We start from the raw sequence: 27739 nt of genomic DNA, 5'->3' as shown, positions 1-27739 counted from the left end.
GCCGAGCTCCGGAGAGCTGGCGGCAGATGTACTAGACCAGTTGGGGCCCCCCGGTCCTCCTCCGGGGGGTGTGGGAGGGATGCGGACATCATCTCCCGAAGAGCAGCTCCTGTCCTCCCTGGGCTGCCTGTCTCAGGGCCGCTTCCCCTTGCGCTTGCCGGCAGGCTTAGCGGTCTGGACAGGTTGGGCGCCACCCTTGCGCCCGGCACCCTGCTTGGCCTGTGGAGGCTGCTGCTTTGGCTTGGCAGGGGCGGAGGCGGACGCCGGGGGACGCCCTCGGCGATGAGCAGGCGGGGGAGCTGCGGCCGGCGACTGGGTGGAGGCAGCAGCAGGTCGCCGGGGCAGGATGTTCCTGATAGCCTCCGTCTGCTTCTGGGCCACCGAGAACTGCTGGGCAAAGTCCTCGATGGCGTCGCCGAAGAGGCCGGCCTGACAGATAGGGGCGTTCAGGAATCGCACCTTGTCCGCTTCACGCATATCTGCCAGGTTCAGCCACAGGTGGCGTTCCTGGACCACCAGAGTGGACATCGCCCGACCCAGGGAGCGTGCAGTGACTTTCGTCGCTCGGAGAGCGAGGTCCGTCGCCGCACGCAGTTCCTGCATAACGCCCTGGTCGGAACTTCCCTCGTGCAGTTCCATGAGCGCTTTGGCCTGGTAGACCTGCAGGAGCGCCATGGCATGCAAAGCCGATGCAGCTTCTCCACAGGCTGTGTAAGCCTTGCCGGTTAGCCCGGACGAGAACTTACACGCCCGGGAGGGGAGACGCGGGGCACCACGCCAGTCTGCAGCGGTCTTGGGACACAGATGCATCGCCACTGACCGCTCGACCGGAGGGATTCCCACGTAACCCTTCACCGCACCGCCATCGAGGGAGGTGAGGATGGAGGAGTCTGTCGATCGCGAGCGAGCGCTATACGGCGCTGCCCACGACTTCGAGATCTCCTGATGCACTTCCGGGAAGAATGGCACCGGGGCGGGGCGCTGAGAACCAGCACGGGCCGTCCCGAGAAACCAATCGTCCAGCCGCGAAGGTTCGGGACACGGTGGAGGGTTCCACTCGAGCCCTACGCTTGCGGCGGCCCGGGAAAGCATAGCCGTAAGCTCTGGGTCAGACTCGGGCAAAGCTGTCACACCCGAAGGTGGCAGCGCAGCCGAATCCTCATCCTCAGAGCCCATTAGCTCGTCCCCCGATGCAGCGACCGACATCCTGTCTTCCGCCGGAGCCCCGAAGGAAACGGCTGGCACTCCACGTGAGAGGTCAGCACGCTCCTCCGGAAACTCCACCGGCGCAGCGGAGGGGGGAGGGGCCCGAGGAGCCATATGACCCGGCGGGTTTGCCCTGACCGTCACCCTCAGGTCCCCACCCAAGTCATCAGCCAGAGTAGCAGCCCTCTGCTTAGGCGCAGAAGGACCGCTAGACCGGGGGATGCGCGAGGGTGTTCCACCTGCCTTGAGGTATTGGAGTCTGGACCGTAACACTGCGATGGTCATGTTCCCGCAGTGGGAACATGAGTCATTCACGAACGCAGCCTCCGCGTGCTGAGTGCCCAGACACGAGAGACAACGAACGTGACCGTCAAGCGGGGACAAAAAGCGACCGCACCCAGAAACACACGGTTTGAATGACATCTTGAAAAAGACGCAGGGTCAAACCGTGTTGCTCTTTTAGGATGAAAAACTGCTCTTTTAGTTGTGCTGAAGCACTCAGGGAGATGACCGCGGTCAGCACGCAGTCCACAGTGCAAGCCTGCGTGTGACACTCAAGGGGAAAACGCCCAGCGAACCAACAATGGAAGCTCTTTTAAATGAATGCAAACGATTGCAACTCTGGTCGGTCTCTCGCTGAGAAGCGCTATACACCCGCACTGGCAGTTCCTTCCTTCTCCAAGACTCAGTCTCTAAACACTCTTCGTGGAAACAGTACTGAACTGTTCGGCTCCGAAGTTGAAAGCATTTGATCTACCATTCCACTTCCTATTTATACCCGCGCTGCGGGGCGGAGCGTGGAATGTGTGGATCACATGCCAATCTCCGATTGGCTCGTTTTTATACACTCGAAGTGGATAGGTCTCTGAGGGCAGATCCCAATTCATCGGTTCAGTTCTGACGTACGTCGAACGTGACCGACTGAAAGGGAACTAATTCCACCACAGCAATTTCTAGTAACAATTAAAACCATTTAAAAATGAAACCCCTAATTAATACGTTTTAGTTCAATTAATTATAAAAACAGGTTGAGTAAACATACATTTTAAAGTTGAAGTCAAGTTTGAGCCAACTAAAAATTATTAATTCAATTAACTTTAAAAATAATTGAGCAAAGGTACATTTTAATGTTGAAGTCAAGTTTGAGCCAATTAAAAAATATTGATTCAGGTAAAAATTTCTAGAACGAAATTGAGTGAACGTAAAATATCTGTGGAACTAGTTACTAAATAATAATTAGTTGAAAGCACTAGAAATTTTTTACAGTGAAGACTTATGTCAGGGACTGTATATATACAAATTGGTAAATAACAATATACAAAAGGATACCAATAGCAGTACACATAAATTATGTGTAATTATGATAACAATGGACAAATAACAGTACAAAGTACTAAACTGTTACACATGCAATGAAATCCGAATTTACTAGCCTATATATTGTCATGTAGGTTAGGCTTATTTATCATCATGTAAGAATCCTGTGAGCGGGGCTCGAACTCGCGTCATTAGCACCATTTCCGGCTGCCTTTATGTAAACAACATAACGGTGCATTTACGGCATACACATTTAGCACGCGAATGTACAACAAAGCATATAGCACTCATGGTAAATATATGTAAACATGTCTTGTAAATAATTATAGTACAGAGGAATACTCGTTCTCCATCAAAATTGTCTACGCACGATTGCGATAGAAGGATCTATGCTACTACTTTCAGTTCGCGGTAAACTATTTTTCACTCAACAGGAACAACACATGAATATATATGAGAAATAACCATAAACATCGCAACTTTAGTTTACTTTACTCACTTTTAACTGCACCCACAAACTCGATAATAATCTCTGTGGAGAAACTCGTAGCTCCGCACTCGAAGCTTCCAGATGAAGCACTTATTCATTTCCTCTTTGAGAGGAGTTGTCTACAGGTGGCGCCAAAATTCTATTTGTAATTTAAGCTGTCAGTCAGAAACTCACCAATCATAGTACATTATTATGTACACATGACAGTACTTCATAACAGCCTATATTACTTTTGTATTGCTTTTGTATATTAACATGCTTTTAGAAATATTTTATTTGTTATTTATACTAGTAGCCTATTGTGATGATTTTTTCACGACCAAGATTTTTTGGTCCCCCCCAAGCACTTGGTGCCCTACGCGCAGTGCGTGATGTGCGCAGAGGTGCAGAGCGCCGGCTCTGGATAATAACATTTTCTTTGAAATGTTAGATGAGAAAAATCACATATTTTGGCACATAAATTCCCTAGTGCATTGTTCATACTAGGAGGAGATTTTAATGTATCAATTAATAATTATTTAGCTATAGATCCTCCAAAGAGGAGCCTGTTTTAGCCCTGCACTGTTAGGGATGATAAATAAATTTGAATTGGTGGACATTTGGCGAGACAGATACCCCAACAATTTGGGGTATTTAACATGGTCCAACAAAAATGGATCAAGGCAATCTCGAATTGATTATTGGCTCATATCAAAATGTATGTCCAATTTTGATCTAAATGTTGGCATTCAATGTATCCCTTTAACTGACCACAAAACTATTTTTATTAATACCCCCTTAAAGGCTGGTTGTGCACCAGGCCAATCTAAAGCCTCTTTGTGGAAACTTAACAGTTCGCTTCTAGAATCACCAGATGTAAAGGAAAAAATTAAAGAATTAATAATTGGAAAACACGCACAATTCAAAAATCATATTGTAGCAATTGGGAGCTTCTAAAATTTAAGATTGGTGTTTTTTTGAAAGGAAAGTTGGAGCAAAATTAGCCAAAAAAAGAAGAGTTCTTGAGGACAGCCTGATCATGAAATTATCTCAAACCCGTAACTTAAATTGTATGTCTTTGGAGGAAAAATCTGAAATTGCAGTTTTGCAGACTCAATTAGATGAATTATACTTGTCTAAGGCTAGGGGTGCTTATATAAGATCCAGGAAAAGATGGCTTGAAGAAGGAGAACTTAATTCTGCATATTTCTTTAAGCTTGAAAAACAAAATTTTACTCTTAGAACAATTGAGCAGTTATGTGTTGATGGAAAAATTGTGAAAGATCTGAAGGATATAGCAAATTTTAGTGCCAACTTTTATAAAAATCTTCAATATGTTCAATATGTTCAGAGCAGATAACCGCTTCGTTTCTAGACTCAGTTAATTATACTAAAGTTATCTCTCAAAGTGACAGAATGTGTTGTGATGGCGTTGTTACTCATAGGGAAGTACAAAGTGCAATTAAGAGCTTGAAAAACAACAAATCCCCAGGATGTGATGGGATTACAGCGGAGGTGTACAAATTATTTGCTGGTGAACTTGCTCCTTTTCTAACTAATATTTTTAAAGAGAGCATTGATAAAGAAGCTTTACCTCCTACTTTAACACAAGGTGTTATTACACTTATTTCTAAATCAAAGAAAGATCTTACTAATTTAGACAACTGGCGACCCATCACACTCCTTACCAATGATTATAACATTTTTGCCATTATATTTGCTAGAAGGCTTAAAGCCGCACTTGGCTACTTTTGCTCTCGGGGTCCCCCTACAGTTTGGAAAAAAATAATGTCCTCAACTACTGTCGTAGACAGTAGTACAGTCGTGTTGTAAGAGCTGTCATCCTATAACAGGGGATGCCATCGCGCATGCATTTGTTGACATGACAACCCTGATAGCCCTGAACTAGTGATGCGTGGGTCGTCTCATAACCCGCGGACCCCGTATGTCTATTTAATGGTCGCGGGTGCGCAGCAGGTTGTAAAAATATATACAGTGGTGCGGGCCAAATAACTTCATAAAAGCGTCCCGCGGGTCGGTGCAGCACTAACAGTTCCCCTGAACACTGCAAGGAGTTCTTCTGGCGTCGCGTGTGAAATGTCTTCATCCCAGGTAACGTTACAGTCAGTGGCATATGTTTCAGCATGTCATATGAATATAATTTCATGGGTTTTATTTTTTTCAAACGCCAAATAATCATGATGCTCACGTTTACAAGCCAGCGTCATTATAGTAGTCTATTGGTTACCGTTTTACAGAATCTATATGATACTTCAGTTCAATGTTTGAGTGGTAGCTCACCGTAACAAGCAGGACAGCATCGGTCGGGCACGCCTCCTTCAGCTCACGCCGACTAGCAAACGCTGGTCACATGTTGATTCTCGTCCTGCCTTTAATCACATCACTTTTTAATTTCCTCTTATTGCTTTCCTCCAACAAAACCTTTTCTTTCTTATTTGTCTCTGCTGCTTCGGACATGACTATATTATCCGACGAACAAAGTTGGGCTCGCACGTCCGAATATAAGGAAGTGTGTGTGTTGGTGGAAGTGACGTATATGCCGTAAAGCAGTCGAATTTTGTAGTTCTTTTTTTTTCTTACTACCCGAAACCCGAAGTTTAAAAGTACGATTAAAAACAATACAGACCCCATCAGGCTATGGCAGACGTGTCATTCAACCTATTGTAAGTCGATTTATCATCACAAGAGTCTTAAAAAATATATTATGAAGGTTGAAAAGTTACCTAGTGCTGCTTTAAAGAATGTTTGGATAGCGTTATAGATGAGACTCAATCTGGATTTATGAGGGACCGACACATAACTAATAACATTAGATTAGTTTTAGATTTATTTGATTATGCCGATTTGGTGGAACATAAATAGTTATATTCTTTTCCTGGATTTTTAAAAGGCTTTTGATTCAGTGGAACATCATTTTATTTTTAAATCATTGCAAAAATTTGGTTTTGGTGAATATTTTTGTAAGGCCTTAAGAACTCTGTATTACAATGGTAATTGTACAATCAAATTAAAATATGGTACTTGTCCAAGGTTTAACTTGTCACGTGGTATCAGACAGGGATGTCCAATATCCCCTTATTTGTTTTTACTAGTTTCCCAGATATTTTCTTCTTATATTTTCAATAGGGGTCTTCGTGGCATCACTATTGCTGACAAACAGATACTCATCAGTCAATTGGCAGACGATACCACACTTTTTTTGCACGATGCAAACCAAATTCCATTAGCAGTAGAGCATATTCAGCAATTCTCCAAAGCATCAGGCTTATTTTTGAACCTTTCAAAATGGGAATTGATGTCCATCAAAGAGTGTAATTTGTCTAATTTATTGAATTAGAAAGATGCTTGTTAAATTTTAATCCAATTATTGAAAGTACACAGAAGAAATTTTATATGTGGCTTCAACGAGTCTTTAAAGGGCAGAATTTTATTAGCCAAAGCTGAGGGCTTGTCCAGGTTGACATATGCTGCTCTTTCTTTGAGTGTTGACACTGCCATTCTAAAAAAAATTGATACAATGCTCCTCAACATTTTGTTCGAAAATCTGTACTTATGAACACCATTGAGAAGGGGGGTTTAGACTTTCTTGATTTTACCACTTTAAACAACACCTTTAATAAGCCCTCCTCTATCTGGAATCTGATCCCTAATGTTATTTTCTCCAAACTAGGTGGTTTAAAATTCTTATTAACCTGTAATTATAACATAATGAAAATCCCTCTCAAATTATCCCTTTTCTATAGGCAAATGCTATTCGCGTGGTCCTCATTTTTAAACACAATTTTACACCTCACTCATATTTAATTTGGAATAATAAGGACCTACTGTATAAACACAAATCTCGTTTCTTTGGTTTAAAAATGGTATTATTCTTGTATCTCAAATTTTTAATCAAAATGGTTCAATCTGTAATTATTCTGAGTTCTTGGTAAAGCATGTAATTCCTGTTACTTCAAAAGAGTTTGCAATTGTGGCTGATGCAGTGCCACAAGCAGTTATTATGCTTTATAAAGGATTCTCTTTTTCATCCTTTAGTCACTCAGTGGATCTGTGCAAGACATTTGTTGGTAAACAGTGTCTTTCTACATCTAAATAAGAATAAATAAACAATAAGAAAATTAAAGTCTTGTTTCAGGAGGAGATTGTTTCTGTGCTATATGTTATTTCTTACTGGAATGCTTTTGTAAAGGATATTCCCTGGAAGAAAGTTTGGACATTGCCTCACAAATACCTAATAACTAACAAAGTGAGAGAAATTACCTTTAAGTTAATTCATAGGTTTTATCCAGACAAGTGCGATCTCAAAAGACTTAAAAATGACATTAATACCCTCTCTCCTTTTCCTTAAAAATCACTGATGAATGCATTTGGTTGCAATGATTAAAAAAAGGAGAACTATAGGCCTATGAGCAGATCGAAACCAAATTCTGATATGTTTTACAAAAGTTAACAGCTGTTAGCCCTAGGGCGTCAATTTCCAATCCCACAGTGAAATTATAGATAATAGAAAACCGCTTCGCGGCAGAGGATTGGTTTGTTTTTTAACTGCTCGTACCGCCCCCCACGTGTTATGAAATCATGCCACTCCGGGCAACTGCCCGGTTCGCCCGTGCCTAAAACCGCAACTGGTCACATGGCCTAATTAATAGGCTATTCAACGTGAGCTAATTATACTCAAACTGCTGGAGACAGGTGTTATTAATGAAACATTTTAACACTTTAAATGTTTGTTTTTGGAGCATTGGTCTTCCATCTTTTGTTGCGTTTTAGGCACACATGGCTTGGCAAGGAGTAAAAGCGATCATTTTGTTTGTGTGCTGTATCGGTTTGGTTCTACCACATAGTTCAAAGCCGATCGCTACGTTGGATAATTTTTCAGGCGTGGATTATGGTTATTCTGATGGTGAAGCTGATAAATCAGAAGTGCTGGCCCAAGACAGAGGAGATGAAATGAAATCGGAGTTGGCAGTTTACTGTAATAATAATACTATGAAAGTGATTTTGCCCTCTGGTTCTCTCAGTCAGGTGAAAATTTTGGGTATGTAGGCTATTGGTAGGCTATATCAATTGTTTCTTTTTCATACATGTGATCTGTGACATTTCAATTGTTGCATAAATATTCTCAGGTTTTGCAGTAATTGAATCTGCGCTTGGGGCCCCAGAGGCCTGTGGATACTCTCTGACCAAAGGCCATGGCCATAATGTTTTGGTTGTTGACTACACTGGCTGTCATGTCACCATTGAGGTATGGAAGTTTTGGAACCATTTCTGCTCTTAAAGTTAACATAAAGCCAACCATTAAAGGTAGTTATTTAATCAGTCTTGTCATTCCAAACCTGCATTTGTTTCTCTCTTCTGTGAAACAAGATATTACTTTATTTTTTATTTAGCACAAAGTCAATGTAGTTTAAACCCTATTGACTGAAGTAATGTGTTCCACAGAATAAGTGCATTTTTATTGACATTATTGGAAGACATTTGACATTTTTTGTTGTTGTCTAAAATGAGTTACCAATGAATGGTTTTGGATAAAAGCATACAGGTATGGCACATGACAGGTGAACAAACTTAAACTTAACTTTATACAAATTCATGGTCTTCTCCTGAATCCTAAATTGTCGGTTCAACCAAAAGTTAAGTTTACTCAACACATTCTGTTCCAAACATGTAAGATGTACATCTTCAGAACACAAATATATAGATATATTTTTAATGCAATCTTTTTTAATGAGTTTTTTGGCCCTTAATTTATACTGCAATGTAACCGTCACTTTCAAGGCCAAGAAAGGTAGTAAATACACTGTTAAAATTGTCTATGTGGCTACAGTGGTTCAACACTAATGTTATGGCGTGAAATGAAGACTGACATGGAAATGTTGAATACATCTGTTACTCCTTTTTTTTGTGCATGTTCTTGTTAATTCATAAAATTTAAGGTTGATAAAGCTCTTGAATTTCATCACAAATATTTAAATTTGTGTTCAGGAGATGAATAGAGGTCTTACAGGTTTGAAGTTTCATGAGGCTGAGTAATGTGGGATGGTTCTCAAAAAAAAGATGCCCCATGATTTACTCATTCAAGCCATCAGGTATGACATTCTTGCAACCAGACATATTAAAAATAATGGCAAAGGATGGCTTGAAGGTGAGTAAATCATGGGCGTAATCTGTTTTTGGGTAAACTATCCCTTTGCTCTTGCAACTCAATTTAGTTGCAGAACTTGGTTTCACCCAGCTTTCTCTCATGATTGTTCTATCTTTAGGATGGTCGTTATACTCTGAGGGTCCTCTACCCAAATGAAGTTGGAAAGTTGGATGTTGCTACATTGTCTTGTGATGCAAACTTAAGTCTCATTGCTTCCCTAAAACCGCTCGCTGTGCAATCAGATCAACCATGTCCAAAACTACCACCGTCTGAATCATCACCTCCATTATACCCACCAAACTTGCTACTGTTGAACAGCAAACCCGGTGGTGAATGTGAAACTCTTATGATTGCTCTTGAACATAAATTTTAATAAATCCAGCTTTCATTTCTTAGAATTAAGTCCTGCTTTCCCTCATTAACTCTGCATTTCATGTTTTAATTCAAGGCTGTACTATCTCTGCTGATCAGAGAGTGTCGTGTAGCACCTCAGGTATAACACGAGATGCGTGCCTGACCAGAGGATGCTGTTTTGATACAGTGACCTCAGTCTGCTACTATCCCATGGATGGTATGTTCTTTTCAAATGTTTATATTTGCCTTTGTACATTAAGCTAGTATGGCAGAAATGTAAAGGGGGTTAAAAAAACCCTAACTTTTAATGGATACTGGGTCTCACATACCAACTATGTGTGGATTTTTTGATGTATTTTCACCAACAAATCATGATTCATTGGCTTTTGGTCTAAATTCAAAGAACTGTTGGAGCAACTGAAACCACACGTAAGGTAAGCAAAGATCACATGTTTTAAGGTTAAATTTTATTTATATATTTTATAGTGAGTTTTCCTTTGCCTCTTGACATGGTCTGTATAAAAGGTATTTGAACATGTGTTGAGGACTTGCCACTTGGTATTGCTCAAGGATCTTGCTGCACTTGCTTTCAGGCTATGTGCTGAGAGTGAAAGGAAAGTTTGCAAAGTGCCCTTTTATGGACTAATGGTTTGCGCTAAGTGCAAAATTCTACCCTCATTTAGACTACTCAAAATGTATTAACATGAAATGAGGTTAAGAACATGTGTTGTGTATGCTTGTCTTGGGGTGGTTTTCATTTGTCTCTACATTGTTTTCACAGAATGCACTGCTGATATGAATTTTGTGTTTGCTATTCACAATGATTTCACAAACGTTCCTGTGGACCCAATGAGCTTCATTGTTGCTGGGAAGACTGGTTGCAAACCTGTTATCTCCAACAAAGACTTTGCCATCTTCAAATTTTCTGTCACTGAGTGTGGAACACGTTCCTTTGTAAGTGTTTTAATAGTTAAAAATAACTATTTTTCCCCTAGTTATTTAAAGGTAGACCTGAAATGGCTCTTACTTTATTCAAATAAAAATAATAAAACTACATTCTTATTAATTAACCAAAGTATTACAAGTGAGATGCAAAAATATGCCTCTTAATGTTAATTCTATATAATAAAATACAATTACATCAGAAGTAACTAAATTACAGAAAGTAATCCCTTTATTTAAGGGAAATTAATGACTAATAATTACTTGGTAACTACACTGTAAAAATTTTTGGTTGTTTTTTGTTGGTTTAACTTAAAGTAACCTGGTTGCCTTAAAATTGAGTTTATTGAAATTAAAATTAATTATCAATTAATTTGAGTTGATACAATGAAGGAAATTTGTTTAATAAATATAAACTCAAAATATTTTTGTATCTGAACCACATAAAAAATTTGATAAATCATGAAAATAGCACTATATGGCATGTTTTACTGCATCATCAGAAATAAAACACACAATTACCCAATATGCTTACAAAATCTTTTAATATGTTAATAAAGGTTGTCAAATCTCAAATGTTCATTGTATTAACTCAAAATTTCAATTTCAATGAACTCAAAGTTTTAAGGCAACCAGGTAACTTTTTTTTCGAAATAATTTTTTACAGTGTAATTATACCGAACACTGCTGCCATCTGTATATCAGTAGCGGTTTCATTCTAGCAGAGGCAGGTTTTAGCCTTTCATTTACTTCAGAAGGCCCTTCTGCTGGCTCTGGCTTTGTACATTGATTCAACAAGTGGTTTGAAATAAATGAGAAATGTAATTTTCTTTAATCATCAGGTCATAGGCGAGACGACAATTTACCTGGCTGAGGTACAGACCATCATCAAAGTTCGCAACCTGAAGTATGGCATGATCTCCAGAGATAATCCCATCAGGTTTTTGAAAGTTATTTCTTTGAAAATGGTGTAGCCCATTTTATTTTGTATTTTATGCATTCTAGGGAAGTGGTACTCAGACTTTTTATACAAAGTACCACCTCAGGAAACATTTGGCTTCAAGTACCACCATTAAAATACTGTAGTGTAACAGGCCCAACTATTTGGTTACAGATCTGCATGGTTAAATAAGCACTAGGTAACTCTTGCTCTCAGGGTCCCCCTACAGTTGGGAAAAAATAGTCCTCTACTATTGTCGTAAACTGTCATCCTACATAAGGGGATGCACGCATTTGTTGACATGACAACAATGATAGCCCTGAACTAGTGATGAGCGGGTCGTCTCAACCCGCGGACCCCACATGTCTATTTAATGGTCGCGGGTGCGGGGCGGGTTGTAAAAATGTATGCAGTGGTGCGGGCGGGCCAAATAACTTTGTAAAAGCGGGACCTGCGGGTTGGAAAAGCAGACCCCGCGCATCACTAACCCTGAACACTGTTCACATGCAGTTGTTCTGCTTGCGTCGTGTGTGAAATGTCTTCACCCCAGGTACAGTGGCATATTTTCATGGGTTTTATTTTTTAAATAAGCCAGCGTTATTATTGTAGCCTAGTCTATCTATTGGTTACCATTTTACAGAATCTATGATGCTTAAATTAAATGTTTGAGTGGTAGGTAATAACCATAGCAAGCATAACAGCCAATCAGCATCGGTTGGGCATGCCTCCTACAGCTCACACCAACGAGCAAATGCTGGCCCGCTGTTGATCCTTGTCCTGCCTTTAATCCGGTCACTTTCGTTTCCTCTTATTGCTTTCCTCCAACAGAACCTTTGCTCTTTTATTTGTGCTACTTCGGACATGACTAACATCTGACAAACAAACTATACATGTAACGTACATGCCGTAAAGCAGTCGAACTTTGTAGAGGCAGTTTATTCCTAATAAGAATATTTATCAGCAACTGTTGTAAATAGTTTGTATGTTGCATACAGGTAGAATAAATACAATTAAAGGATTATATTGTTGTACCTAATCAAATTAACTACTTGAATATAAGCTTTACTCAGATTATTTAATTATTAGTACCACTAGAGGGAGCCTGAGTACCACTAGTGGTACTTGTACCACACTTTAAAAACCACCATTCGGGGCCTATACAACTAAGCCAGTTTAAGTGGCTAGCCAGGTACCAGCTGTGAGCAAAGTGACCCATCTGATGAAATGGTCATGTTCCTCATGCTAAAAATGAAAGGTCACTACATGGTAAAAGACTTAAATGGGAAAATATACTTTCTTTTAGTGATTGTATAATTTACTAGATTAAGATTTATAACGATTATACTACTGATCCATTACACAAGCAGTTTTAAGTTATTTAACATTTGAAATAACATGACCATGTACTACAGATAATGTAAGATTTTGAATCGGTGTCTGTTCAATCTATGCATGCTTCATTAACTCTGGATCAGAGTTGATCGGTGTCATGGTACCAACAAAACCGAATTGGTTCAAAAACAAAGTTTGTATCTTTTAATGCATGGTTCAAGCCATTTGTAATCATCACAATGTGGTCACCTTTGCAGTTTGTTTTTCACCTTGGTCACATGGTTGTAAATTAAACTTCCCCTGACATGTTTATGGTCGTGCGAGCAGAGCAACCTGTTACTCAGATGAAACTCCAGCAATAGCAAACCCCAGCCATGCAATTCATTTTTGCATGTTTTTTTGTGAGCCACTTCACATGACTTTTCACAATGGGGAATAACCACTATTGCAATGGTTTCATGTTGACTTGAATTAAATGGCAACGTACAGATTTTTCATTCTAATTTTTTCTCTTTTGTGCTCCTTAGGCTAATGGTTGAATGCCGCTACCAGAAGGTATTAGCTGATCCTTTGCTTTCCAGACCTGTGCTTGCCAGTGCAGGGTATATGGTTATGAGTCCCAGTCTTCCTCCATACCTGCTCTCTGAGGGACTGTTTGGAGTTCAGCTTTTAATTTCTGAAGGTGAATTATCTATAATTGTCATGCTGGTTTCTCTGGTTGATCAGAATAGCAATCAGAATTTCTTTCCCCCTTGCAGATGAGACTTTCACCAACTTTTATCCACATTGTCATCTGCCTCTACATGTTCTTTTGGGGAAGCCTGTATATCTGGAATTGCGTCTAAGCTCTCCCCAACCTGCAGCTACTCTTCTAGTTCACTACTGTGTAGCCTATCCACGCTCTGCAAGGAGTGCCCTGGTTCTGCTTTTTGAGGGGTGAGAAAATTAACTTTGCCTTAAACTCAAAGGTGCTAAGATTGAAGTATTGAATTGAGGATGCAGATTTGCAATTTTAATGGACTTAAGTTTGAATTCAAGTACACATTTGCAATGTCAAAATTAACCGATAAACACAATGCATTGTGAGCCCAGTTTGAATGTTAATTAAAATTACATTTTGAAGGTGGTCTGTCAGTAGATGCACTTGTTCAAAATGCTACCTATAGAGAAGTTATTATTTTTATTGTAACTTCCATAATGCTTGCCTGTTGACTTCCTTGAATATAACATTTTGAAGTTAGAGGCTGCAAGACCTTAAGCAAAACTTTTAAATGTGCATATCTTGGCTGCCTTTTTTATTCATGACTGCCCCTTTAACTTTGTCTGCAGATGCCCTAATCCTCTTGACTCTGGCAGTACCTCAATCCTTTATGTGAAACATCTGCCTCAGAATCAGTACCAGCGTCGGTTTGAGATTAAAGCCTTTCAGTTCATGGATTTGTCCACCAATAAATATATAAATGAGGAGGTAACGACTACATGACAACAGTCAGAATTGTGAATTTGGTACGGCAACATGATGGTTTCCATTTTTCCTCCCTGCACACAGATTTACTTCATGTGTTCTACTGAAGTGTGCATGCCCTCGAAGTCGCCCTGTGCCGAGACCTGCTTTGATGGAAAGGTGCGTTGTGCACAATTTGTATAGATTAAAGGCAAGCTCACACTACAGGACTGCAAATCTATCTGAATCCCTGTGCTCCGTAAACTGGCTTGTCATTTTTGTCCTCTTGTTGTAGCGCATACTAAACACAACACAGATGAGGTGCACAAACCAAACGAGCAAAAGATTTGCTTACCATCTGCTATGCGACTGGCTGGATTAGTTCCACCTTGTTGCATTGCACAAACTAAAGGTGTAACACCTTTATTTTTTAAATCTGTTAGACATTATCATGGCGTCTGTAACTGCTAAAGGCTGGCTCAGATGCAGCTAATTAAGTGCTGATTTGGCCGTAGTACAAAGGTTTTGTCACCGATCTTGGAAATCTATCTGCAACAGCAAAAAAAACCCAACCAAATGTCTTGTTTTGTAAGCTTGCCTTAAGAGTCACTCAAATATTCATGATGGATTACAATGGCTTTTTTCTTCTTCTGAAATGTGATGTTAACTTTGTAGTCTCCATGAATGAGGCCCAGGTGAACCACTGACAGTTGGAGTGTGAGAGTCCTCTTGTTTGTGCAGTCTAACTTGGAATAAACTTTTTATCTCTATTTGTGCAAGATTGTTTTGTTTTTTTTATCAAGCACTTAAGACTAAATAATCAAACTGTCCAGGGATGTAAACTTCCCAGCAGTGACTCTGATGACCGACATGAACTTGGGTGGAAAATGTTTAAGTTTTTATTAAACGTGAACAAACTGAACTCAAAATATAACTTTTGGAACTTAACATTTAAAATATTGTAATTTAGTCTGTAATGGGTACTTGTTCTTGAACTGTCTTGTACCATGCAGTGAGCATGGTGACTTTAGAGCTAAAAATAAGGTTTCAAGAGGAAAATAAGCTTTTCTACAAAGTCAAATTTGCCAATAAACAATTGTTTTGACGCTAAATTAGTATACCAGAATAACCGTAACCTCACTTTCTGAGCAGAACATGCTTTTCATACGTTGACATAAGTGGTTTTCTTGTAGCGTGAACCTTAGAGCAAAGAGCGAAGTCCCAGGGAATGTATGAACTAATGAATTGTATCCCTTGAATGGAATCTAATTTGCATTTGATGGAAGCATTTGCCAAATGCAAAAAGCATTAACCTCCTCAAAATTAGCTGAAATGTTCTTGCATACTTAGTTTCAAGGAAAACAATGGGTAACACTTTAGAATACTGTTTCTTTCTTAATGCATAACTAAGTTACTGCAGTACTAATGAATAATTCTTCATTAACACAAGTTACTAATATTAACTACTAAGGAATGTGTTAAATAATCAATATGTAAACATTTTTTAATTGTTAAGTATCAATTAGTTAATCAGTAACTATTAAGTCATGCCTTAAAATCTACTAAGTAACTACTAATTCAGCTTCACAAGGAATAACTTAAGTAACTACTACTTAACAGTGACGCACAGTATCAGATCGAGGCCCTTTCTTCTTTCTAACTGTTAGATAAATGTACTACTCTTGTGTACTATATGTAAATTTTCATATACATTCACTCGCAAATGTGCCGATTAATGTTTCTGTGTGTTCCCACACTATAATGTTGCAGCTATTGAAGCATTAAATCCAAGAGAGAAAACAATTCTAGTTAAAGAGTACACAAATTCATGAGTGCACACGCAATTTGTGAGTCCAGTTTTGTGCGAGAGAATGGATTGAGATTCCGCTTGTAAACTTGATGTGCTCTCGTGGTACAATATTAATACTAGCCTACATTAATGATATTGATTATTTATGTAAGTATTGTCTGCAACCAGAAGTTCAGGATGAACCCCATCCCCAATAAGTGCCTTGCCAACATGGCTCAGGGATTTTATGTTTATGTGATACCAAATTATTTCTGTATTTAAGGCAATGACTGAGGGGAAAAGGAGAATACAGGGAACCTACGAGTCATTAAAAAAGAATTACCAAATAGTTCTCAAGGAATTACTCAGAACCTGGAACAGTATTCTAAAGTGAAACCATAAGGTACCCATTCATAATTAATGAAGAATTACCAAATAGTTCGCAAGGAGTTGCTTAGAACCTGGAACAGTATTCTAAAGTGAAAACATAAGGAACCCATTCATAATTAAAGAAGAATTACCAAACCGGTTTCTTAGAACCTTGAACGGTATTCTAAAGTGAAAACATAAGGAACCCATTCATAATTAATGAAGACTTACCACATCATTATAAACCAGTAAGTAATTAATAAAGAAAAAACTTTAACTTCGGCATTGTTTTTCTAACACGTGGACACGTTTGCTGAATGACATTAGAAAGTATTACAGCTTTTAAGGCATTACATCACATGCTGTAATTCACGTCATCATTCAGTAAGGTTGTTTGGGCATATGAGGTAACACTATTTTAAGGGTCCAGAATAATGCACTAGTTAAGTATTAATTAATGATTAATTTGTTCACAATTAAGCACAAACACACCAACCCGTTCTCACTCCCAATGCGTCATAATCCGAAGCATAGTCAAGTGCCTTCCGCGTCACAATTAAGACGCTAAAGGTGCTCCTAGGCGTCATTTTTCGACGCGCTGGGTGCTCCATTCATTACAATGATTAACCTTTGGCGTCATAAACAGACGCATTTAATTATTTGGGTTTATAAAAGCAGACATGATTTTATTCATATTTAAAGGCTACTTTTATATTTTATACTTTTATATATGCTTCTGATCTTGATTCATTATCAGTTTATATCTATATACTGTACATAATAAGAAAAAATATGTTTGTTTTAGCACTAGTTTAAACATTTCTTGGGTCAAATTATGTGCCATTCCTTAATATTCACTTGTGCTTATATAAGTATCATTATTCATTAAAAATATTAGGATGCAAGTTATTCAAGTTTTTAAATTTCACATTTAAAGGAATCTAGTGTTTGATCATCATATATAAATATTTATCAGAATGCAAAGACTGCAATATAATTTTGAGCAACTAGATTAGATACATGTTTATTTATTAAAGAGCCATAAGGCACCTAATGGCATTACAAATAAACATTAATATTTTTTAGCCACAAAATGACTCTAATTTGCCTCTTTGAATTGGAATTCTCTATTTTAACATTAATTACTACACTAATTGTAATATAAATATTAGAAGAAATATATACAAATATTAGAAGAAAAATATTTTAAGTGGTCATTTATTGACAATAATTATTGCACAAATAGTATTTAGTACCAAAAGATCTCCTCAAAATATTCAATAAATATAATTTAATGAGTATGTGTGACCAATTAGTAAGGAATACCTGAGGGCTAAATACAAGAATAACATTAATGTTAACAATGTTGCATCTCTATCACTCTCCATAATAAAACGATCCTGTAAATATTGTGACTTAATAATCAATACACACTAACACTACCCAGATAGCAATTACATTTGGCCCGGATCCGTTTTAAGCCCCTTGCCTCCGTTTCTATCTTAGAGACGTTTTCTGATTGTGAACCAGAGCCGTGCCAGATAGAGGTTTCAGCTTAAACATTCTAACTGCCATCAGTTCAGTATTCATATCATATTGCAGATCTGGCCCAGCTCACTTTTTACATAGGTAACCGCTTTCTTTGCCATTCATGCTTGGATAACACACGTCTCCTTCCAATAAAAATGATGGCTATGTGGTGGATGGGATATACAAACCTACCAAGTGCCATCATTTTGGAATGACCTATCGCGAGAGATTCAATTCTTCCAGTTTTGACGTCTTCGTAAAACAGCATACACCAACAATAATGGCTTCTGTTTATTCTTCTTATTCTTTTTATTAGGCCTAATTGGGGCTACGTCTTAACCTCAATGGTTAGGCTACATATAGTTAATTTGTCTTATTCAGTTTTACATGACCAGTTTTTTTTATTATTAGGCTATTATTTTATTACAGCTCCATCAACTTATGCACAAACCATTAAATAAGTATACTTATATAATATTATATAAGTAGATGAAATATGGAGGCATGCAATCAGGTGGTTTGCCCTTTCGGCGGACAGGAGAGGAGAGCGCCAGGAGAGACTGTTCCCTATATCGAGGGAACTTCGCACTGCGTCGGAACGACGATTTGGGGATACTCCCTTTGCATGAACGCGTCTGAAGTATGAACGAAACTAGTCCAATCCTTATTGGTCCTACGTCATGACGTAGATGTGACGGCATACCCAGAAGCTATAAAGGGGAGCCCGGCGCATAGTAGCGTCAGTTATCGCTCTTCAGCATAACGCTCTGTGTGTGTTTGAACATTGTCTGTCTATTTATTGTTGTCTGTCCCATATATATTTATTATATTCAGTAAAAGAGACCTAAGAACGAAGATAATATGTCTAGTTCTGAGTTTAAGAGGTGCGTGCATCCGTGTCCCCGCTACATCTCGGGAACGGACACGCACTCTCTTTGTGTTCAGTGCCTGGGCGTTCAGCATGCTCAGGCGGCTCTCGAGGGAGCCGCCTGCAGCCACTGCGAGCTGCTGACGCTCAGGGTGCTGAGGTCTCGGTTGGCGGTCTTTGATGAGGCCGGCCAACCACGCGAGCCCCGTGGTTCTGGGCCTGCGTCCACTGAGGCGGCGCGGCGTCGCAGATCATGGGGCTCGCAGCTGGACGTATCAGCGGAGATTGAGACTGCCGAGGCACTTTCTCAATCTTCCTCTGATAGTTCAGAGATTCTCCCACCTCGTGTGGAAGCCCGCGAAGCGGCTTCTTCCCCCGGGGTGGAGAATCAGATGTTGATTCTCTCCGGATCCGAGGATCCGGAAGATATCAACATCGAGGCGGGTGGGGCCGCATATATGTCACCACCGCACCCACCCGCCCAAGAGGAGCTTATCGAGGTACTGACTCGTGCCGTGGCCAAGTTAAATATCGATTGGCCACAAGAGAGGCAGGAAGTCCAGCCATCCAGCAGGCTGGACGACCGGTTTCTCTCGCGCCGGGCTCAGTCGCCTCGCCGGGGCTTGCCATTTTTTCCGGACCTGCACAACGAGTTGTGTAGGTCCTGGAATAGACCATACTCCGCGCGCATTTCCAACCCCCCAGTATTAGATTATGCTAATGTTATGGGTGCGCGCGAGGCAGGCTACGGGACGATGCCGCGGGTGGAAGATGCTCTCGCGAGCTATCTGTCACCCGAATCGGCATTGTCCCTAAAAGCCCCGGTACTGCCCACCAAGCCATGCAGGGACACATCAGCGTTGGTGGGCAGGGCATATATGGCGGCGGGTCGGGCTGGTAGCGCTCTGCACACACTATCGATATTGCAGGCGTACCAGGCCGACCTATTAAAAGAGCTTGACGAGGGAGAAGGTCCCGCCCCGGAGGATGTATTAGAGCTTAGGAAGGCTGCTGATCTGTCTCTCCGCGTCACCAAGGAGACGGCCCGTGCTATCGGCCGCTCCATGGCCTCTATGGTGACGGTGGAGAGACACCTATGGCTAAATCTGTCGGGGATGAAGGAGAAAGATAAGACTTTTCTCCTAGACTCCCCGATCTCGCCTTCTGGCCTGTTCGGCGACGCCGTTAATTCGGTCGTCGACAGGTTTCAGGAGGCGAGAAAACAGTCAGCAGCCTTCCGACAGTTTCTCCCTCGTCGGCCAAAACCAGCAAAGGCTGCCACTAGTGGGCAGCCGCAGCCGTCAGCCAGCTCCTCGCACCGTCAGGTGCAAAAAGAGAGCGTCGCTTCTAGAGCCCCTCCTCCGGGAGCCTGGCAACAGAGGCGGCGCTCTCACCAGCAGGCTTCCGTGCAGAAGGGCGATCTAAGGAACGTCCTTCTCGCTAAGAAGGCTGCTGGGAAGAAGTCCTAGCTGCGGTAGGGCTTCAGAGAGTGGTCCCCCTCGCGCGGGAACAACCGAGGTTGTGTCTCGCGCGACGCTCTCGAAGGGAAAACGATGTGGTAATCCCGCCGTCACAGACGCTTCGGGCCACATCGTTTTTCCTAGGGCACGTTTCGATCCAGTCGCCTCGAGTGAGACCTGCGACTGGGCGGGACGAGTGTCCAAATATCGAAAATCGTATTTCGTCCCCTGCCGGGCATCCGCTTCAGGGGACGGGAAACGAGACTCAAATAACACCCGAGACCAGCCTCGAGAGGCTGATTCCCTTAGTAGATTATCTCGGCGCATGGAAATGCCTTCCGAATATATCCACATGGGTCCTGCGTACTGTAGAAATAGGGTACAGACTGCAGTTCGATCACCCCCCGCCAAAGTTCAATGGGGTGACATGGACTGCAGTGGTGCCAGAGCGGGTTCGGGTAATGGAACAAGAAGTAAAATCCTTGCTGGCAAAGGGGGCCATAGAGTGGGTCCCGCCGTCGGAGAGGGAGGCCGGGTTCTACAGCCGGTACTTTATAGTTCCAAAAAAGGATGGAGGGCTTCGGCCGATTTTAGATCTGAGGTATCTGAACCGGTCTCTGAGGAGATTCAGGTTCAAGATGTTAACCATTCCCACAATCGTGAGTCAGATCCAGCCCAAGGACTGGTTCGTCACGATAGATTTAAAAGACGCCTATTTTCATGTCTCCATCCTTCCATGCCACAGGAAGTTTCTGAGGTTTGCTTTCGGGGGCGAAGCGTACCAATATTGAGTGCTTCCCTTCGGTCTAGCTCTTTCCCCTCGCACGTTTACCAAATGTATGGATGCAGCTCTGGCTCCATTGAGACTTCAGGGCATCCGGGTACTAAATTACATCGACGACTGGCTTATACTGGCCCAGTCGTCCGAAATGGCAGTTCAACATCGAGATGTAGTTCTAGCACATATCCAACGCTTGGGGTTGAGGCTCAACACAAAGAAGAGCGTGTTGGCGCCAGCCCAGAAAACGACCTTTCTGGGGGTAGTATGGGATTCGGTTTCGATGCGGGCGCAACTCTCCCCCGCAAGAAACAAGACCATTCTAGCGGTAGTCTCAAGAATAAAGCTAGGCCAGAGTATCACTGTGAAACACTTTCAGATAGTGTTAGGGCATCTAGCGGCAGCGTCCAACATTATTCCGTTCGGCCTGCTACATATGAGAGCTCTACAGTGGTGGCTGAAAACCAAGGGGTTTTCCCCCAGAGGGAACCCATTCCGTATGATCAGAGTCACGCGCAAATGCCTTCGGGCTCTAGGTATATGGAAGAAAGCTTGGTTTCTGTCCCAAGGGCCAGTCCTGGGAGCATCATGTTGCCGGAAAACCGTTTCAACAGATGCTTCCCTTACTGGTTGGGGCGCGGTCATGGAAGGCCGCTTTGCGAGGGGTCTATGGGAGGACCATCATTCGACCTGGCACATAAACTGCCTGGAAATGATGGCGGTTTACAGGGCTCTCAGGAGTTTCCTCCCAGAGCTTCGCGGGTACCACGTTCTAGTCCGTACAGACAATACGGCAGTCGTGGCATATCTGAACCACCAGGGGGGGTTGAGGTCGCGCCCGCTATGCAAACTGGCGCATCTCATCCTTCGCTGGTCACAAGACAGACTGTTATCCCTCAGGGCAATGTATATCCCGGGGATACAGAATCAGGGGGCAGATATACTATCGAGGCAAGGGCTGAGGCCCGGGGAATGGCGGCTCCACCCAGAGGTGGTGGAGGCGATTGTCAGGAGGTTTGGCCCAGTGGAAGTGGATCTGTTTGCGTCTCGAGAGACGTCCCACTTTCCACTGTGGTTCTCTCTCACGCACCCAGCCCCGCTGGGGTTGGACGCAATGGTACAGACGTGGCCGAGGCGGCATCTGTATGCATTTCCCCCCGTCGCTCTGCTCCCAGGGGTCCTGGAGAGGGTTCGGCAACAGGGAGTCAGTCTCCTTCTGGTAGCTCCTTGTTGGCCAACTCGAGTATGGTTCTCGGACATAATAGCGCTGCTGGCGGATCACCCGTGGCAGGTCCCTCTGAGGAGGGACCTCCTATCGCAGGCGGGGGGCACAATATTTCACCCCCGCCCCGAAATCTGGAACCTCTGGGTCTGGCCCCTGAGGGGGCCAGGTTCCGAGAGGAGGGCCTGCCGGCAGACGTTATAGAGACCTTGCTTAGCTCTAGGGCCCCGTCTACCAGGAGATTGTACAGCCTCAAGTGGAATGTTTTCGTCACTTGGTGTAGAGAACGTGAGGTGGACCCAGTTAACTGCCCAGTGGCTTCAGTACTGGAGTTCCTCCAAGATCGTTTCTCTGCAGGGCCTACCCCGTCCACACTTAAGGTGTATGTGGCAGCTATTGGAGCTTTCCACGCTCCGTTAGGTGATGGGCCTTTGGGTAGGCATCAATTGGTTGTACGCTTCCTTCGTGGGGCGCGTAGGTTAAGACCTGTAGTGCGTACCAGAGTTCCAACCTGGGATCTGGCAGTGGTTCTCGAAGGCCTGGCCGAGGCCCCCTTCGAACCACTGGAGACAGCAGAACCTAAGAATCTACCGCTTAAAGTGGCGTTCCTCCTAGCTATTACCTCTCTCAGGAGAGTGGGAGATCTTCAAGCTTTGGCTATCACGCCAACCTGCTTGGAGTTTGCCCCGGGAGGAGTAAAGGCCGTACTGCACCCTAGGCCAGGGTATGTGCCGAAGGTTCCATCCAGTACGGTCAGATCTTTGGTTCTTCAGGCATCAGAAAATTCAGGAAATCAGACCAACTGTTAGTGTGTTTTGGCTCACCCAGGAAAGGGCTGCCTGCGTCAACCCCTACTATCAGTAATTGGATTGTGCAGGCAATAGCCTTGGCATATCAGGTGCGCAATCTGCCTTCACCTATTGCCTTGAGAGCCCACTCGACTAGAGGCATGGCCTCTTCGGTGGCCCTTCTGTCCGGAGTCCCTATGCAGGACATCTGTGAAGCGGCTGGCTGGGCTACTCAGCACACATTTATAAGGTTTTACAGCCTACACCTCCCTGCGACCCCCGGTGGCAGGGTACTCCAGTCCTGATTGTGCCTGGTCTCCAGCTCACAATAGGGCAGGCGTATCCTTGGTGTGGCCTAGTGGGTACTCGTTCCCCAAATCGTCGTTCCGACGCAGTGCGAAGTTCCCTCGATATAGGGAAGGGCTCGGGTTATGTATATAACCCTTGTTCCCTGAGAGGGAAGGAGCACTGCATCTCGTCGCCACACCGCGTATCGCCTGAGAGCATTATGCTTCATCGCGATAATTGACGCTACTATGCGCCGGGCTCCCCTTTATAGCTTCCGGGTATGCCGTCACATCTACGTCATGACGTAGGACCAATAAGGATTGGACTAGTTTCATTCATACTTCAGACGCGTTCATGCTAAGGGAGTATCCCCAAATCGTCGTTCCGACGCAGTGCTCGTTCCCTCTCAGGGAACAAGGGTTATATACATAACCCGAGCCGTTTTTTTCACGTTGTGTGAATAGGTGTTTTATCCATTAATTATGTGTTTGTTGTTGACTGATCTGTTAATTGGTGACTTTGTTCATTACTTTGTTGTTCGTTTTGTATAATTAAATCTGAATTTTTGGTCATTAATTCTGTGTTTGTTGACTTTGTTCACGTTGTTTTAGTATGCGTTTTAATCATTAAAACGATTTATTTCAGCTAGCCTATAGGCCTACGCATTGCTACAAGTGAAACTAATTGACTAATTGAAACTAATTGAAACTAATTGACCCTATATTATTGATTTTACGCGTTTAATTCACTTTTTTTCTTCTTCTGTGCAACACCTCATGAATGTGATTGACTAATTGATCTTTAACGCTTTGCACATTTGTTAAATAAACTCTGGATTTATACATCTGAAGATTCTTGATTTTATGTATGATCTTGTACATTAACACCATGTGATAGTGTAAAATGTCTTGCACTGAACAGAATACTTTATTATTAACACTAATAGTGTAATCCAATGGAATAAAATCGACACAGATGGTGTTAAACACCCATAGTGTAAAATTTAAACAACAATTGTAAGTGTAATTTTACAATCATGGTGTAAATTTTCTACACTGTAAGGTGCTAGATAAACACTATAAATTCAACACTATAAACTCTACTTTTTACACTATCTAGAGTGGGACCATATATGATCCGAAGGAGCATTAAAATTAACACTAAGTGTTAACTTGACACTGCATTTTTACTGTGTATATAAACAGGCAGATGGGAAAATTTGGCGCTGCAGTCGACAATCTGGTGATTCCTAATGTGGGACACTGAAAAGTCTATGATAAAGGCCAAAATCTGTGATAATGATAATAATAATAATGATAATGAAAATAGTCTAGTTATTCTCTTGGTTATGGATGGATTGATTGATAATTGAACATCAGACAAATAATACAATATGATAGTTTTTATGCCTTTTTTTAATACAAAGACATTAGCCAACTATTTTCATGGTCTAGGTTATTATATATAATATATATTTTTATATAAAAGAGTTAAGTGCACAGTCAGAATTCCTCACTGTTCTCGTGTTCATTTAACTTAACAAATGCATGCAACCACAACAGGCATAAGCTTATTTGAAGGCAAAATATAAAAAATATCTTGCAACCTGGAGAAAAAAAAAAATACAACTATACTATACAAACTTTAGGCTAGATTTAACCTCAAGTCACAATTTATAAAAAGGTTTAAGACTATTTGGGCTAATGTTTTCCATTTTACTAAACAACAAAAACAATCATTATATTATTGCATAACAATACTTAACACTTGAAATATTTAAAATGAATTTATACTCCTTAATATCAAGTTTGTCAAAACACTTTGTGTGGCTTTCACACAAGGTCCCTCCTTTCTGATGATTGCTACAGTCTCATATGACTGGACATTTGAGAGGTTATGTGATTTTGATGACATTGCCCCACAGCTTCAGATAATCCATAGTTTCACTGACATTAGTATATTTATGCGGGACCTACAAACACTAAACCTTAGTTGTCCCACATTAGGCATATTTAGGGCATGTCAGTCACCCTATATTATGTCCAGTATATGGAGTGTTCTTGGCTCTTAGCTTTACCAATATACAAAGGTGAATGAATATAACGACTAAATATAGGCTTTCATCTCAGGCATCATCTTAATTTTGCTTTAATGTGAACATGATTAATCTGTTACCTAAGTCTGTAAAATATTTCGGGATACTTTAGAACCACGCTAGGGTGAAATGCCCTAAATGTGCCTAAAGTGGGACACCTAAGTTGTAGTGTTTGTAGGTCCAACATAAATATATTAATGTCAGTGAAACTATGGATTATCTGAAGCTGTGGGGTGTCATCAAAATCACATAACCTCTCAAATGTCCAGTCATATGAGAGCAATCATCAGAAAGGAGGGACCTTGTGTGAAAGCCACCCAAAGTGTTTTGACAAACTTGATATTAAGAAGTATAAATTCATTTTAAATATTTCAAGTGTTAAGTATTGTTATGCAATAATAGATTGTGTTTGGGCTAATGTTTTCCATTTTACTAAACAACAAATAGTCTTAAACCTTTTTATAAATTGTGACTCGAGGTTAAATCTAGCCTAAAGTTTGTATAGTAGTTTTTTTCTTTTCTTTTTTTCCTCCAGGTTGCAAGATCTTTTTTATATTTTGCCTTCAAATAAGCTTATGCCTGCTGTGGTTGCATGCGTTTGTTAAGTAAAATAAACAGGAGAACAGTGAGGAATTCTGACTGTGCACTTCTATTTTATATATAAAAATATTTATTATATATAATAACCTAGCCTATGAAAATAGTTGGCTAATGTCTTTGTAATAAATGCATACAAACTATCATATTGTATTATTTGTCTGATGATGTTAAATTATCAATCAATCCATAACCAAGAGAATTACTAGACGATTTTCATTATCATTATATTATTACTATCATCATCATAGATTTTGGCCTTTATCATTTCACTTTTCAGTGTCCCACATTAGGAATCACCAGATTGTCGACTGCGGCGCCAGTTTCCCACCTGCCTGTTTATATACACAGTAAAAATGCAGTGTCAAATGAACACTTAGTGTTAATTTTAACTTTCCTTCGGATCATATATGGTCCCAATCTAGACAGTGTAAAAAGTACAGTTTATAGTGTTGAATTTATAGTGTTAATCTAGCACCTTACAGTGTAGAAAATTTACACCGTGAGTGTAAAATGTTACACTTACAATTGTTGTTTAAATTTTACACTATGGGTGTTTAACTGTGTTGATTTTTTTCCATTGGATTACACTATTAGTGTTAATAATAAAGTTTTCTTTTCAGTGCAAAAAAATGTACACTATCATATGATGTTAATGTACAAGATCAGACATAAAATCAAGAATCTTCAGACAGATGTATAAATCCAAATTTATTTAACAAATGGGCAAAGCGGTAAAGGTCAATTAGTCAATCACATTCATGAGGTGTTGCACAGAAAACAAATAAAAGTTAATTAAACGCGTAAAATCATCAAATTTGCCTGGACATAGATTTGAGCAAGATTTCAGAAAGCTACTCGACAGTTGCGTAGCATCAATAAACGCGGTTCCCCTGTCCCATCAGCGAGCAGGTATGGCTGTGTGGTCTCTTCAGTTCAATCAATGTGTTCTTTAGTCTCTGCCTAAAGATCAAAGACAAAAATAACACTCAGTCATCTCTTCAACTGACTGTCTTTATATTAGTTTTCCACAATACAATCAAGCTAACTGGCAATATTTTGAGTCAGATAATAGGAAGTGACAAATGTCCAAATTTACCTTTTTGATGACAGCTTGATATGAGGACATCTTTCCAGGTCTCTTACAGTCTTTTGGTGATGGTGGAATCAAAGGAAGTCTGAGGTCTTCTCACCAAAAATCTAAACAAACAAAAAACAAAGTTCATCATCAAATAGTTACATAGCATAATGACAACCATATCTCTCAGGAACCATTTTGTTAATTGTTGTCAGAGTAGCGCCGTTCACTCACACCTGGCATTAACATTCATCTTGGGTGACACACAAGTAAACAACTCAAGTACAGGTGTAATCACACCCAAGACGCATTGAGATTTGATTGTTTTGATAGGGTCTAGGCCACATTATTTTATTAAAGGGTTAGTTCACCCCCAAAAAATTATTCTGTTAATTACTCACCCTAATGTTCTAAACCTGCAACACAATTTCATCTTTGAAACACAATATTATTGATGAAATCAGAGAGATTTCTGTCCCTTCATTTCCAGCTACGCAACTGCCACTTTGAAACTTCAAAAACTTCATGAAGACACTGTAAAACTAATCCAAAGGAATCAAGCAGTTTAGTAAATTGTATTTTTCTTCTAAAGAAAGTTGATTAATAGTTGTTAGTTGATTAATGTTTATATGTGAATAAAAGTCTACATTAAAGGGTTAGTTCACCAAAAAATGAAAAATGTCATTAATTACTCACCCTCATGTCGT

At 41.0% G+C, this 27739-nt stretch overlaps 1 protein-coding gene across 1 annotated transcript; it reads left to right on the top strand.

Moving 5' to 3' along the window:
- The first annotated feature begins 7744 nt into the window (after positions 1-7744).
- Positions 7745-14940, top strand: LOC137047791 (zona pellucida sperm-binding protein 1-like). The gene is made up of 11 exons (XM_067425670.1): positions 7745-8051; positions 8140-8258; positions 9277-9487; positions 9607-9729; positions 10294-10466; positions 11297-11394; positions 13254-13408; positions 13485-13662; positions 14056-14194; positions 14276-14350; positions 14846-14940. The coding sequence occupies exons 1-11, from the start codon at positions 7790-7792 to the stop codon at positions 14852-14854; spliced, it is 1542 nt and encodes a 513-aa protein (XP_067281771.1). The 5' UTR covers positions 7745-7789; the 3' UTR covers positions 14855-14940.
- The last annotated feature ends 12799 nt before the right edge of the window (positions 14941-27739 follow it).

Source organism: Pseudorasbora parva, chromosome 19, assembly GCF_024679245.1.
Source record: "Pseudorasbora parva isolate DD20220531a chromosome 19, ASM2467924v1, whole genome shotgun sequence".
Classification (NCBI taxonomy): Eukaryota; Metazoa; Chordata; class Actinopteri; order Cypriniformes; family Gobionidae; genus Pseudorasbora; species Pseudorasbora parva.
This window is presented reverse-complemented; position numbering and strand designations above follow the sequence as displayed.